General features: G+C 36.7%; 1 protein-coding gene across 1 annotated transcript; it reads left to right on the top strand.

The window, feature by feature from the left end:
• The first annotated feature begins 1,945 nt into the window (after positions 1–1,945).
• LOC100241357 (pentatricopeptide repeat-containing protein At5g48730, chloroplastic) lies at positions 1,946–12,256 on the top strand. The gene is made up of 3 exons (XM_002269384.5): positions 1,946–2,413; positions 10,641–11,047; positions 11,412–12,256. Exons 1-3 carry the CDS (start codon positions 2,045–2,047, stop codon positions 12,127–12,129), a joined length of 1,494 nt encoding a protein of 497 aa, XP_002269420.2. The 5' UTR covers positions 1,946–2,044; the 3' UTR covers positions 12,130–12,256.
• Positions 12,257–12,682: the final 426 nt, after the last annotated feature.

Below are 12,682 nucleotides of genomic sequence, written 5' to 3'. Positions count from 1 at the left end.
TAACTTAAAGTGCACCTAAGTGAAGCCTAATCTAAACTTGAAGGGCAACCAAGGTCATAATGTGGAACCGGATAAACCCCTTAACCAAAGTCTCTAAGGTGGCTCAGAAAAGGTAAGTTACACGAGTAGTAATGGGCCATCAAATAACTACTATGGAACACTGGAATTGAACTTGAAGACATGTGCTAAAGGGACAAAATGGAGAGTCTACAACAAGACAATATATGTTTGTAGTGGGAGTGACCAATCCTAAAGATGGGACTCTTCACTTGGTAACATTGATGTCAAGGATCTTGGTTACAAACTTAACTTAGACATGAAGTGGTAGAATCACCTAAAGTGGTCCCACTTGCAGGGGCTAAGGGCTAAACATAAAGGTATGTTGATCAATGCCTTAAGATAACCTTTGGAGGTTTAAGGCAGGTAGATTAATTAGAGAGGGTCTCTACCTAGTAATAAGAGTCATGACCTACCTAAAGTAGGCTTAATTCTTGTGTACTAGGATACCTTGCATGGATATATGTAGTTTGACAACACTACATTTTTGCTAGATTAATAATTACCAACTTGCCTTGAATGCTCAGTTTCTTTTTATTAATGCATGGAATTATTATTTTTGTTACAGATATCTGTCTTTAACCTGTCACCAATTATCTTTTGTTTAAATTGGATCTAATTATATACTGAAAATAATCTGGATATAGTATTAATTGTATAGAAGCTAATTTTGGTAGAGTTTGTTATTTCCTTTGAATAAACATATCATAAAGTAAGAGAAGCATATCAAAGGTGGCATAAGACGGATCAAAAGACTAAGTCTCTCATACTTGGGTCTTTAGATAATGTGTTGCAAAAGCAACACATGTCTTTTGCCATAGTCTATGATATTCTCTTTAAAGTTGCAAGGATTAATTGGTGATAAGGGCAAGTCAACTAGACAAGTTGCACTTAAGACTATTATGAACACCAGGATTCAAGTTATCTTAGAGATCTTACGAGATTCCTTTGGGATAGGTAAAAAGATTCTCAAAGAGTAAAAGGGTGTTCATATGGAAGTCAAGGTTCTTTAAGCTCTTCTATCAAAAAGAAAAGAAACAACACCAAATAAAGAAAGTTCAAGAAAATGAATGAGAGAACAAACTCATGGGCATTGATTCCTTTGTGACCTTTTAGGACATTAGAAAAGGAATGCTTAGAGTGCCTAAGGATAAGCAAGTACACATCATGTTCTTGTTGTTGAATACATGGTGGTGGATTTCACTAATTGTGGTGGATAGATTTCAGGCCCACTATTTATAGTTTTTTTACAGGGTTTTCAACAAGTGAGAAGGTCACATGATGGGATTGTACTTACCTTAGCTTCAATTGCAAGATTAGTTGTGCAAGTTAGTGGGAGGTATTACCTTTTTTGTGTGAGACTCCATTATCACTTTGTTAAGTAATGAAAATAGTTAGATCTCACTAAAAGAAATAATATAGCACTAATCAAACATTTGGCTTCTAATGCCTAGTTTATATTAATCTAAATAGGATCCAAAGACTAATTAAGTCTAGACCTTCTTATTCCAGAAGATCTTTCAATTTACGAATCCTATATAGAGTTAGTGCATACTCACATATATGAACCTTTTTGTGTATATATATATATGGAAAGTATGGGTATTTGATAATTTTATTGACAAATACTCTAGTTTTTGATATGTAGATAGGAAATTTGATGCCTTGGATACTCTAGTTGTTTTTCCAGTTGAATGAGTGTGGTTCTGAAGTCATTGAAGTTTAAGGGGGTTTTTAACTTTTTGCTCCAAGTTCCCATATGAAAACGTTGTTTCCAATTCTTAATATGTCACGTAGGTGTGGAAAAGTAGTTGTATAACATGCAAAAAGGAAAAACAAAATACAATAATAAATAAAGCCCAGTCCGGAGATCCTTACAGCCCGTTTGGCCCAATCGTGCAATGGTCTGGTCCACCCAACTCTCAGCCCATACGAAAACAGATATCTTCTGCACTTCGAGTTGGCCCTTCGGCAAAATTCAGTATCCATGACCTCGCTCTCGAGCCCTTCACCTCCGTTGCCACAGGCATTCAACCGGCGACCGGCGTCAGCGCCCGAAACTGTCCGTTCAAAGCCTTCTTCTTCTCCTTCTCCTACAGAGACAACATCTGCAGGGAGAAATCGGAGAACCGGTGTCGTAAAGGAGAAGGAGAGAGAAGAACGAGAGAGGAGAGAAGAGGTGGCTCTGAAGATAGCGTCGAAGAAGGCGATATCAGTGATTCTACGGAGAGAGGCAACGAAGGCTGTGATTGAGAAGAAGAGAGGTCCCAATAATTCCAAGAAGCTGCTTCCGAGGACGGTCCTCGAAGCTCTTCATGAGCGCATCACGGCTTTGCGTTGGGAGTCTGCTCTCAAGGTCAGTTCCAATTTTTGCATTTGGTCGCTGCTGAAAGTGAAACATTTTCAAAAGAAAAAGGTGTCGCTTAATGTTACTAATTGGCTAAGTGGGGCACGATTTATCCTGTGTCTTTTTTCTTTTATTTTTTCAGCAACCAAACGGAAGGTTTATGTTTTGCGTTGATTACCTGAAATTTGTTTTTTTTCCTCCTCTGTAACCAGTGAAGCCATTGTGTTGAGAATAATACTTAAACTACTTGATGGCTTCTAGAGGCCACTGTCACCAATTTCAGAGTTGAAATTATGTTGGCCATTAGAGTAATTTGGATTCCAGAAGTCTGGAAAAATACTGGGAGCATTTAGTAAAAATCTTGGACGAACTAAAGGAAGAAGGGCAAGGTGTGCCAAGAAAAGAAGGGAAATTTTTCTTTTCTCTTCTCTCTTTTTTATTTTCTTTTTATTTTTATTTTTATTTTATTATTATTATTATTTTGAATGGTTAGGGAATTTCCTTGAATAATTTGGGATTTGTTTGAAAATAATTTGGAGCTTATTGGATTATAGAAGATAGACTTGGATTTCATTTTTTGTGTGTTTGAAATTGGATTGCTAGCAGCTTAATTTATTGTGTTTTTTCAAATTGAGTTAATGGGCTCAGATAAATCTTCTTGATGAATCAGAAGAGCAAAGGAGAATCACAATTTTCCTTTTCACTAGGCTATGAACATGTTCTTACTAGATAGAGGAAAATTGTGCAATTAAAATAGGTTTTGTGTTCTATTTTTTCTTATTGGTGGATGTCACAGTTAGTTCATCATCAAGATCATTATTTAATGTCTTATTTTGGAACTTACTTCCTTTTATAGGTGCTTTAAGGTTTCCATGTTGTGCATTAGTAGGTGTGGATAAGAGGCCTTGAATGATCTGGAACTTCCTAAAGGGATTGGTGACTAGTAGGCATTCAAACATCAGAATCTCCCCTTTTTTGTGCAAGGGGGAGGAGCTAAGTGACTCAAACCTGTGTCCTTCAATTAGGCGTGAGGTCATTAGGGGAATTGTGCAGCCATCACAAAATGAAATTCATCCAATTCAAAGCAAAATTTGGCTTTAAGGTCATTAAAGAGTTGGTTTATAGAATTTTGTTGAGACATGTTGGATCCCAAATTGGAAGATTCACTGAGGTCCATAAATAAGGAAAGTGTCATAAAAAAATTTAAATAATAATAATAATAATGAAGTTATAGGATTGGTGTATGAACCTTTTATTTTATTTTTTGAAATATACTAGTATACTTCTTAGATTACACTTAAGCAAATAAATGAAAGCTACCAACATGTGGTGTGGAAACCAAAATTTAATAAAGACTCTTTATTTTTCAAGGTAAAGGAGGGTAGAAAAAAGACTATTAAAGGTTTCACATAGAAGAATGAAGAGGATAAGGTGAAGTGGATGGCATCAAAGGATGGGGATTTCTCGGTGAAATCTTTGTGTAGGGCCATGCAGCCGGGGTCTCTTGCTTTTTTCCCTTCAAAAATTATATGGAACTCTTGTGTGCAGCCCAAATTGAGCTTTTTTGCGTGGGAGGCTTCTTGGGGGAGAGTTCTAACGTTGGATCGCTTGCAAAAGAGAGGTTGGGTTATGGAAAATAGATGTTTTCTTTGCCATAAGAGTGAGGAGACAATTGACCACCTTCTTATCCATTGTGAAAAAACGAGGGAAGTATGGATGGTGTTCCTTTCCTTTTTTGGTGTTTCGTGGGTTTTCCCCCGTTCGGTCAAGGAAACCCTTTTAGGGTGGAGGGGGTCTTTTGTGGGAAAGAAAAGGAAGGTGGCGTGGCAATTGGGACCGTTATGCTTGTTTTGGGTTATTTGGAAGGCTAGAAATTCAATTGCATTTGAGGATTGTGGGCTGTCCATTCAAAGGCTGAAAACATCTTTTGTTTATTTTTTGTGGTCGGAATCCAAATTGTGGATAAAAGATGGTCCTTCGACCTTGATAGATTTTATAGATTGGGTGTGTATGCGTTAAGGGAGAGGTTTTTTTGTTTTGCCTTGTCCTTTGATGTTTGGGCCCTTTTGTAAGGGGGTAAGTCCCTTTATACTGTAATTTGGTGGGTCGCTTCTTTAGCGCCTCTTTGCAATACAATCTTATACTTATTGATCAAAAAAAAAAAAACATAGAAGAATGAAGAGCTTCAAATTAGTTCACTAATCATGTCTTAAGAGGGGCTCACAAATTATTAACTTTTCCAAATACTAAAATTTTAACTAAATTCAATAAAAAAGTCTACAGCTGATCCATTCTTATTAGGTCTTGTAGTTGAAGCTTGTAGGGAGTCAGATCAGCTGATTTTTAACTTTTTGTGATGGTGGATTTTGAATTTTTTTTAAGGATCAACTTAGCTTTGATACCAAATTGATGTAGGACAATTAAAGCATTTCCTTATTAGAAAAAAAGAGAAATTAGATGGGAAGAGAAGAAGAAATTAGATGAGAAAATACGAGAAAGTAAGGAGAGAGAGTTCTTTCTCTTGCTTGCCTTTTGGCCTTAATTGTATACTTTGTGTGTACTTTGTTGCACCGTTTTGCAAGAACCTTTAATAAATTATCCTAATTTACCTATCAAAAAAAAAAAAGGTAGGGAGAAAGAGGGAGAAAGAGAAGGGTTGGATTTTGACCTTCTTTTTTTTTTTTCTTTCCAATCTATGATTGAGAATCCTCATAATAGGAGACATGATATCGAACAACTCTAAGGATAGACCGATAGAGAAGGGCTTGAGTCTTCATTTGGGGAGGAGGAGGTGATGGCTACTCTTTTAGAAATTTGAGGGAGCCATGCGCTTGAATTTGATGGTTTATCAATGGCTTTTTGGTAATTTTGTTGCCCTAGTGTGAGGTGAAGTGTTGGAGGTTTTCAAGGAATTCCACTTCAAGGGATTTTTTAATTGTAGCCTGAAATTGATTCAAAGAAATTGAATCTGTATTTTCTTGCTTTGATAGGATTACAAGTTATAGTTTTATACAGGGACCTAGGTTGACTTATGCTTTTAGAAAAGGGAAAAATAATGCAATGATTTCTTGATTCGATACATAATAGGCAATAACCGTACACTCTTAAAAACGGTACAAATTTTATTCCAAAACTTTAGGAGATCTTAGAATTAATTAGTCTATTCCAGATCTTTTTTGATTTTTTTTCAAATTTGTTAACACTCTCCCTTAAGTTGGTGCTAGTATATTCTGCATTCTAAGCTTGCCCGGGATTTGATGAAATGAAGAGCCTACTAGTTGTTTAGTTAGCACATCTACGTACTGATTTGAAGAAGTGACATAAGGAGTTCGAATAATCCTAGAGTCAAGCTTTTCCTTGATAAAATGCATATCAATCTCCATATGTTTGGTGTGGTCATGTTGGATAAGATTGTGAGCAATACTTATTGTTACTTTGTTGTCATAGTATAATTTCATAGGACTTTTGACATTAATCTTCAAGTTAGACATGGCAATTTTGATCCATCATAACTCACAAATTCCCAGCATCATAGCTTGAAATTATGCCTCTACACTTGATGTTTCTACAACCCATTGCTTTTTACTTCTCTATGTAACCAAGTTTCTACCACAACTATACAATATCCTGTGGTAGATCTCCTATCCACGATGGATCCAGCTTGATTTTCATTTGTATAAGCTTCTAAAGAGATTTCCTTTACATTTTGGAACAAAATTCCCATACTAGATGTTCCCTTTAAGTAATGAATGAGGCAGTATACCGCTTCCAAGTGGAATTTGAAAGGATTGTACATGAACTGACTCACAACACTTACTGCATAGACAATGTCAGGTGTTATGTGTGATAAGTAAATCAACTTCCCCACTTGTCATAGATAAGCACTTCAATCAACCATTAGTTCTTCTTTAGAGTCCCCTAAGTTTGTGATTTTGCTCAATTGGTGTCTCAACAGGTTTGTATCCCAACAATCCAATTTCCTTTAAGAGATCCTTAATGTGCTTGTGTTGAGAAATAACAATCCCATCCTTTGCCTGAGCTACTTCAATGCCTAGAAAACAATTTATCCTCCCTAGGTCTTTAATTTCAAATAGTTGAGTAAGACAGACTTCAAATTAGCTATTTCTTGCAAACCACTACTAGTAAGGATAATGCCATCCTCATAAATGATTAAAGTAGTTGCCTTCCTATTTGTGGAATGCTTAATAAACATAGTGTGGTCTGGCTTTGGTGATGTCCCTTTTTTAACGTAGACTTGGTGAACCTCTCGAACCAACCCCTTGGAGATTGCTTTAATCCATAGAGAGCTTTCCTCAACTTTATTTTCAGAAATTATTGTTTCAAAACCGTGGGTTTATCTATGTACACCTTTTCCTCAAGACCATCATGATGAAATGCATTCTTCACATCAAATTGTTGCAAGGGTCAATCGAAGTTAGTTGCTAAAGACAACAAGATCCAAATAGTATTCATTTTGGCCACAAGTGCGAAGGTTTCTTGAAAATCAATTCCAAATGTTTTTATCTACTCTTTAGCCACGAGTCTTGCTTTGTATCTCTCTAGGCTATAGGTATAAACACACTTACAACCTACAATGGGTTTCCCTCTAGGAAGCTCTACCATCTCCCAAGTTCCATTCTTTCCTAAAGGATGCATTTCTTCATTCATGACATCCCTCCAGTTTTTATTCCCAAGAGGCTCTTGAACATTTTTTGGACTCTCAATAGTGGTAAGATTAGACAAAAAAAGCTGTGTAGGAGACAAACTGGGAAATGATACAAAATTAGAACTAGGGTGTTGGGTACACTTTCTTGTGGCTTTCCTAAGAGCAATAGGAATATCAAGGTCTTTAAACAAAATAGGAACATTATCAGAATTAGGGGCTGTAACTGCATTTTCCATACCTACCATAGGTTTGGATGCTGTGAAGGAACAATTGACTTTTTCTTCCTTGCATACATGCAGATATCAAGTTCCTTGATTATCTGCATATTTTCAGATTGCCGAAGAACAGTTCAAGTTCATTAAAAGACTTAAGAGTGTAACCTATTAGGAGACTGATTAAACATAGGTAGAGTTGAGGCTATAGGCAGGGGCTGAAGGAGACTCAAAATCAGGTAAGGATAAGGTGGGATTCAAATGTAACAATGGCATCCCATCTTCAATAGAATTGTCCCCTTGAAGATGAGTATTAATATAATAACTTTGATACTTAAAAAATGTGACATCCATTGAGGTGAGTAATTTTCTAGATGAAGGATGATAGAACTTGTACCCTTTTTGAGTTGAAGAATGTCCTAGAGACAAACATTTAACTACTCTTGAATCAAGTTTACTTTGTGAGTGATTGTGGACATGAACAAAGGCCACACACACCCAAATTTTTTTGGGGAGCCATTTCTAACAAATGTCTATTTTTTCTTTCAGCCACCTCATTCTGTTGATAGATGTCAGCACAAGAGCAATGATGGATGATTCCCTCATCCTTGAGATACTTAATGAGACTCTCATTGAAGTACTCTTAACCATTATATGATCTTAGGGTATGAATTTTTGTGTTAAACTAAGTGTCTATCATTTTATGAAATATGGGAAATATAGAATTGACCTTAGATTTTGTTTTTAGGAGATACAACCAAGTTGTTCATGTACAATCATCAATAAATGTAACGAACCAATGAGCACGAGAAATATTTGACACATTAGAGGCACCTCATACATCAGAATGGATTAAATTCAAAGGAGTACTTTTTTTGAATTGCTAATTGGAAAAAATATATGATGGTGCTTTGCAAGTTCACACGCCTCATAATGAAACTTATGAACATTTATTTTTCCAAAAAAAAATGGAAAATCTAAATTTTTTCTTTATTACCAAGAGTACTAGAAGACACTAACACCTGGGAAACCGAGTTGCCATCCTTCACTGGTGGTTTTAGGTAGTAAAGTTCATTTTTTTTCCTCAGCATGTCCGATTATCCTCTCTGTTATGTAGTCCTGAAAAACATGGTGTGAAAAACACATTACAATTCAAATCCTTAGTAAGTTTTTTGATAGACAATAAATGGTAGGATAATTTTGGCTCATGCACAATAGAGTTTAACCCCATGCTAGAAGATATAAAGATAGTTCCTTAACCAACTATTGAAGAAAATGAGCCAACTGTTCTAATTTTTTCTCTATTAGAATAGACAAAATAGGTAGAAAATAACTTTGAATTATTTGTCGTGTGGTCAAAGGTACCTGAATCTATGATCCAAGTGTTCGAGCATGGATTATTAGATGTACCAAGGGCTTGGATGTTGCCTGACTAGACAAAGGAACAAGAAGAATTATTTAGGTCTTGGGCAATAGCTTGTGGTTCAAGCTGCTTCAATAGATTCCTTAGTTTTTCCATTTCCTCATTGTTAAACCCATTCATAGGTGCAGCCTCTTAACTGAACATGTCCTATGGGGTGTCTATGGCTGATGCTTGATGGGCCTATCTACCTTGGGTTGTTGGTTTTCCACCTTTTGACTTGTTTTAGGGCTCTCCATGAAGTTTCCAACATCTATCTCTAGTGTGCCTAGACTTGTGACAATAACACACCATAGGCTACCCTTGTCAAGTGGCTTTCTTCCTTCAATTTTTGGTACCCCAAGTATAGAATTGGAAGCTACCAATGTTGAACTGTTTGATGTAGTGATGATGGGATTCTCTATAACTGAATTTGGAAGCATCACAATCCTTTTGCTTTCTTCCTTTTTCACGTAGGCATGAACTTCTTTTAATGGTGGAAGAGGTTCTTTGCACAGCACTTAACCCATTACTTGATCCAACTCTGGATTAAGACTAACCAAGAACTCAAGCATCCTCTCAGATTCCAAAAAATTCTTCAATTTTAGACTATTTGCAGCAAACTCCATTTCAATAGTCTGATACCGACCAAGTTCCAACCACAAACTTCTCCTTGTTTTGTAATCTTGAATTATAGTCATTGTACCTTGTTTGGTCCAATGAATCTGAACTTTCAGTTAATGGATCTGAGCAGCAACATCGATCTTTGAATAGCTTTGATTCATTGAATCCCATATTTCCTTGGTTGTAGGAATCCCTTACTAATCCCGGGTAGCATTGAGTTCAACAACCAAGACACCACAGTTGAATTTTTAGCATCCCACGTAGCATATTTTGGATTTGTTTCTTCTGGTTCTGCAATAACTCCAGATCTATAGCCCATCTTTCCTCTACTCCTAAGGAACCATTTGGCAGGCTAGGACCATTCCACAAAGTTAGTACCATCAAATTTTATTGTTGGTTGTGTTGTTGAGTATTTTGTAGCTTGGAAGATACTTGATTTGGAGAAATGATTGACATAATTTTTGTTTGAATGAAAGAAATTAATAGGAAATGAGAAAAGGTTGGCTGGATAACTAAAACAAGTTACAACAACCGAGGCTGCTTAGGAGAAGAAATGCTCTCCAGTAAGTGGAGCAAGGTGATGGCTGAAGGTGATAACTAAAACATTTCCACTATGCAAGTTTTCTGTTTACTAACTTGTAATTAACAGTTTGTTTTGGGTCATTTTCATCTTAAGCTATGTTTAACTTGCGACTTAACAGTTATGCCCTGGATCCTAGAGGTCTTGGATTTGGAGAGTGGCAGGTAGCTTTTAAGCTTTGAGAGGAAGAGAAGGCAAGAAGGGATGACTGTTGTTTGAATCAATCTTTTTCTAAACACATGTATAAATTCCATACTGCCCCAAGATTCATGGGGAAACTCATCCTTATGGTTTTCTCCATGAGTTTTCTTCCTTATATGCATGAGCACCCAATAGACAATCTTGAACTGGATAGATTTGAAAAATTGTGCAGATGGAGTGGGGCTTTTTGTCATTCATCCGTTCCATATTTAGCATCATCTGGGTTAATAAAGACATAGGGATTCACAAACACGGAGAGAGAATCAAGCATTGCTTAGTCTCCCTTGACCATACAATCCCCTCCCATGTCCTACACACAGATGATGCATCACTTTTAATACACTTTGATTGTGGTGTCTGATTATATTTATCATTTTCTATAATATCTGGAATCTGGACTCAGGCTCTTCCATCTATATCTTATATACATAGTTTTTATGCTTTTTTCACTGATTAAGCTTCCCTGTATTGTTTTTATATTCCAATCTGAATCTTATAAAGTGATAGAATTAACTTAGTAGTATTCTCTCATGGTAACGACATCTTTCTTTCAGGTGTTTGAACTATTACGTGAGCAGCTCTGGTACAGGCCCAACTCTGGTATATACATCAAGCTAATTGTAATGCTAGGAAAATGTAAGCAACCTGAAAAGGCTCATGCCCTCTTTCTCGCTATGATTGATGAAGGCTGTGTAGTTAACCATGAAGCCTACACTGCTCTTTTATCCGCCTACAGTAGGAGTGGGCTGTTTGACAAAGCATTTTCTCTCCTCGAGAAGATGAAGAACACCCCGGATTGTCAGCCTGATGTCCACACTTACTCGGTCCTCATAAAATCATGCCTGCAGGTGGTTGCCTTTGACAAAGTGCCGGTTCTGCTTTCTGACATGGCTAACCAGGGAATCAAGCCCAACACTGTCACATACAACACCCTCATTGATGCCTATGGAAAAGCAAAAAGGTACCCTATCAATGCCTTAGCCTTTTCTATAGTTTTGTATGATCCATTTGGTTGCTTAGAAAATGATGGGACAGAGTACCTTTTAGAGCTTTAATTTTCATTGTCTCATCATGAAGAAAGCCAGTAAGAGGAGACGACAGTGATAAAATATCATTAAGCTTCTCTTTTTCTACTTCTCTAAAATGAAAGCCGTCACCACTAAATCCACAATCACCATTCCTCCTCCCAACTCTTCAGGTGCCTCTGCTATCAGGGTTCATGCAAAAACAGTTTGGTTAATATTCCATTCTCTTTTCTCTCATATTCTTGGCAACTGGATGTCATAATCCAGAGAAAATGACCTCTCTTTTGTATTGATCAAAAGGTTTGCAGAGATGGAATCGACACTCTTGGAAATGCTTCGAGAAGGGAAATGTGAACCTGATGTGTGGACCATGAACTCCACGCTCAGGGCCTTTGGCAGCAGTGGGCAAATAGAAACAATGGAAAAGTGTTACGAGAAGTTTCAGAGTGCTGGAATAGAACCCAACATCAAGACCTTCAACATACTCCTGGATTCCTATGGAAAGGCTGAGAAATATGAGAAAATGAGTGCTGTGATGGAATACATGCAAAAATACCATTTCTCATGGACAATTGTGACCTACAATGTGGTAATAGATGCATTTGGGAGAGCTGGGGATTTGAAACAGATGGAATATTTGTTTAGGCTGATGCGATCAGAGAGGATAAAGCCAAGCTGTGTCACACTTTGCTCACTAGTCAGGGCTTATGGACGAGCTGGAAAAGCTGAAAAAATTGGGGGTGTTTTGCGGTTTATTGAAAATTCAGACGTGATGCTTGATATTGTGTTTTTCAATTGCCTGGTGGATGCTTATGGGAGGCTGGGTTGCTTTGCAGAGATGAAAGGGGTTCTTGAGATGATGAAGAAGAAGGGTTGTAAGCCTGATAAAATTACATATAGAACCATGATTAAAGCTTATAAAATTGGTGGGATGACAAGCTGTGCCAAGGAGCTTCAGGGTCTCATGAGAATGCCAGATGAGACTCGGTTAGAGATGGGGAAGCCTGACTTTCGATGAGAACTGCTACCGGTCATATAAAATCCTCTACTTTACTGTTAAGTAATTTTTGCTAGTGATTCTTGTGTCACCCATAAGAATGTAAAATGAAATGCAATAAGCAAGTAAAAATCCTGTTTTGTGATTCTTTTGGTTGGCCAAGGTATGGTGCTTGATGTCTGGGTATCATATTCTCTCTTCTCCATTTTCTCCTGAAAATGATGCTTTAACTATTTTTATAGAGAGAAAAGGTATAAGAAAAAAAAATTAAAAAATTAACTTAAAGCCAATAAATTATTTTTATATATTCTTTCCAATTCATTTAATTTATTTGCCTTAATTATATAAAAATTAAATAATTTTAAAATACATAAATTTTTATATTTGATTTTCTTTGAAATCATTTTTTTTTTCTATTCTTAATAACAAGGAATCAAATGGAACCTCTATCAACATTTCTTCTCTATCTAAAGGTTTAGATTTTAAAGCTCCTGGCGAAAAGACTTGGGAGTTGGTCATGTCCCATCTTGGCATCCCTAAAGCCTTGTCGAGACAACAGAGTATGGTTAATTGT

This window comes from Vitis vinifera, chromosome 7 (genome assembly GCF_030704535.1).
Source record: "Vitis vinifera cultivar Pinot Noir 40024 chromosome 7, ASM3070453v1".
Taxonomy (NCBI): domain Eukaryota; kingdom Viridiplantae; phylum Streptophyta; class Magnoliopsida; order Vitales; family Vitaceae; genus Vitis; species Vitis vinifera.
Note: the sequence above shows the minus strand (reverse complement) of the source record. Positions and strands in the feature narration are given on the sequence as shown.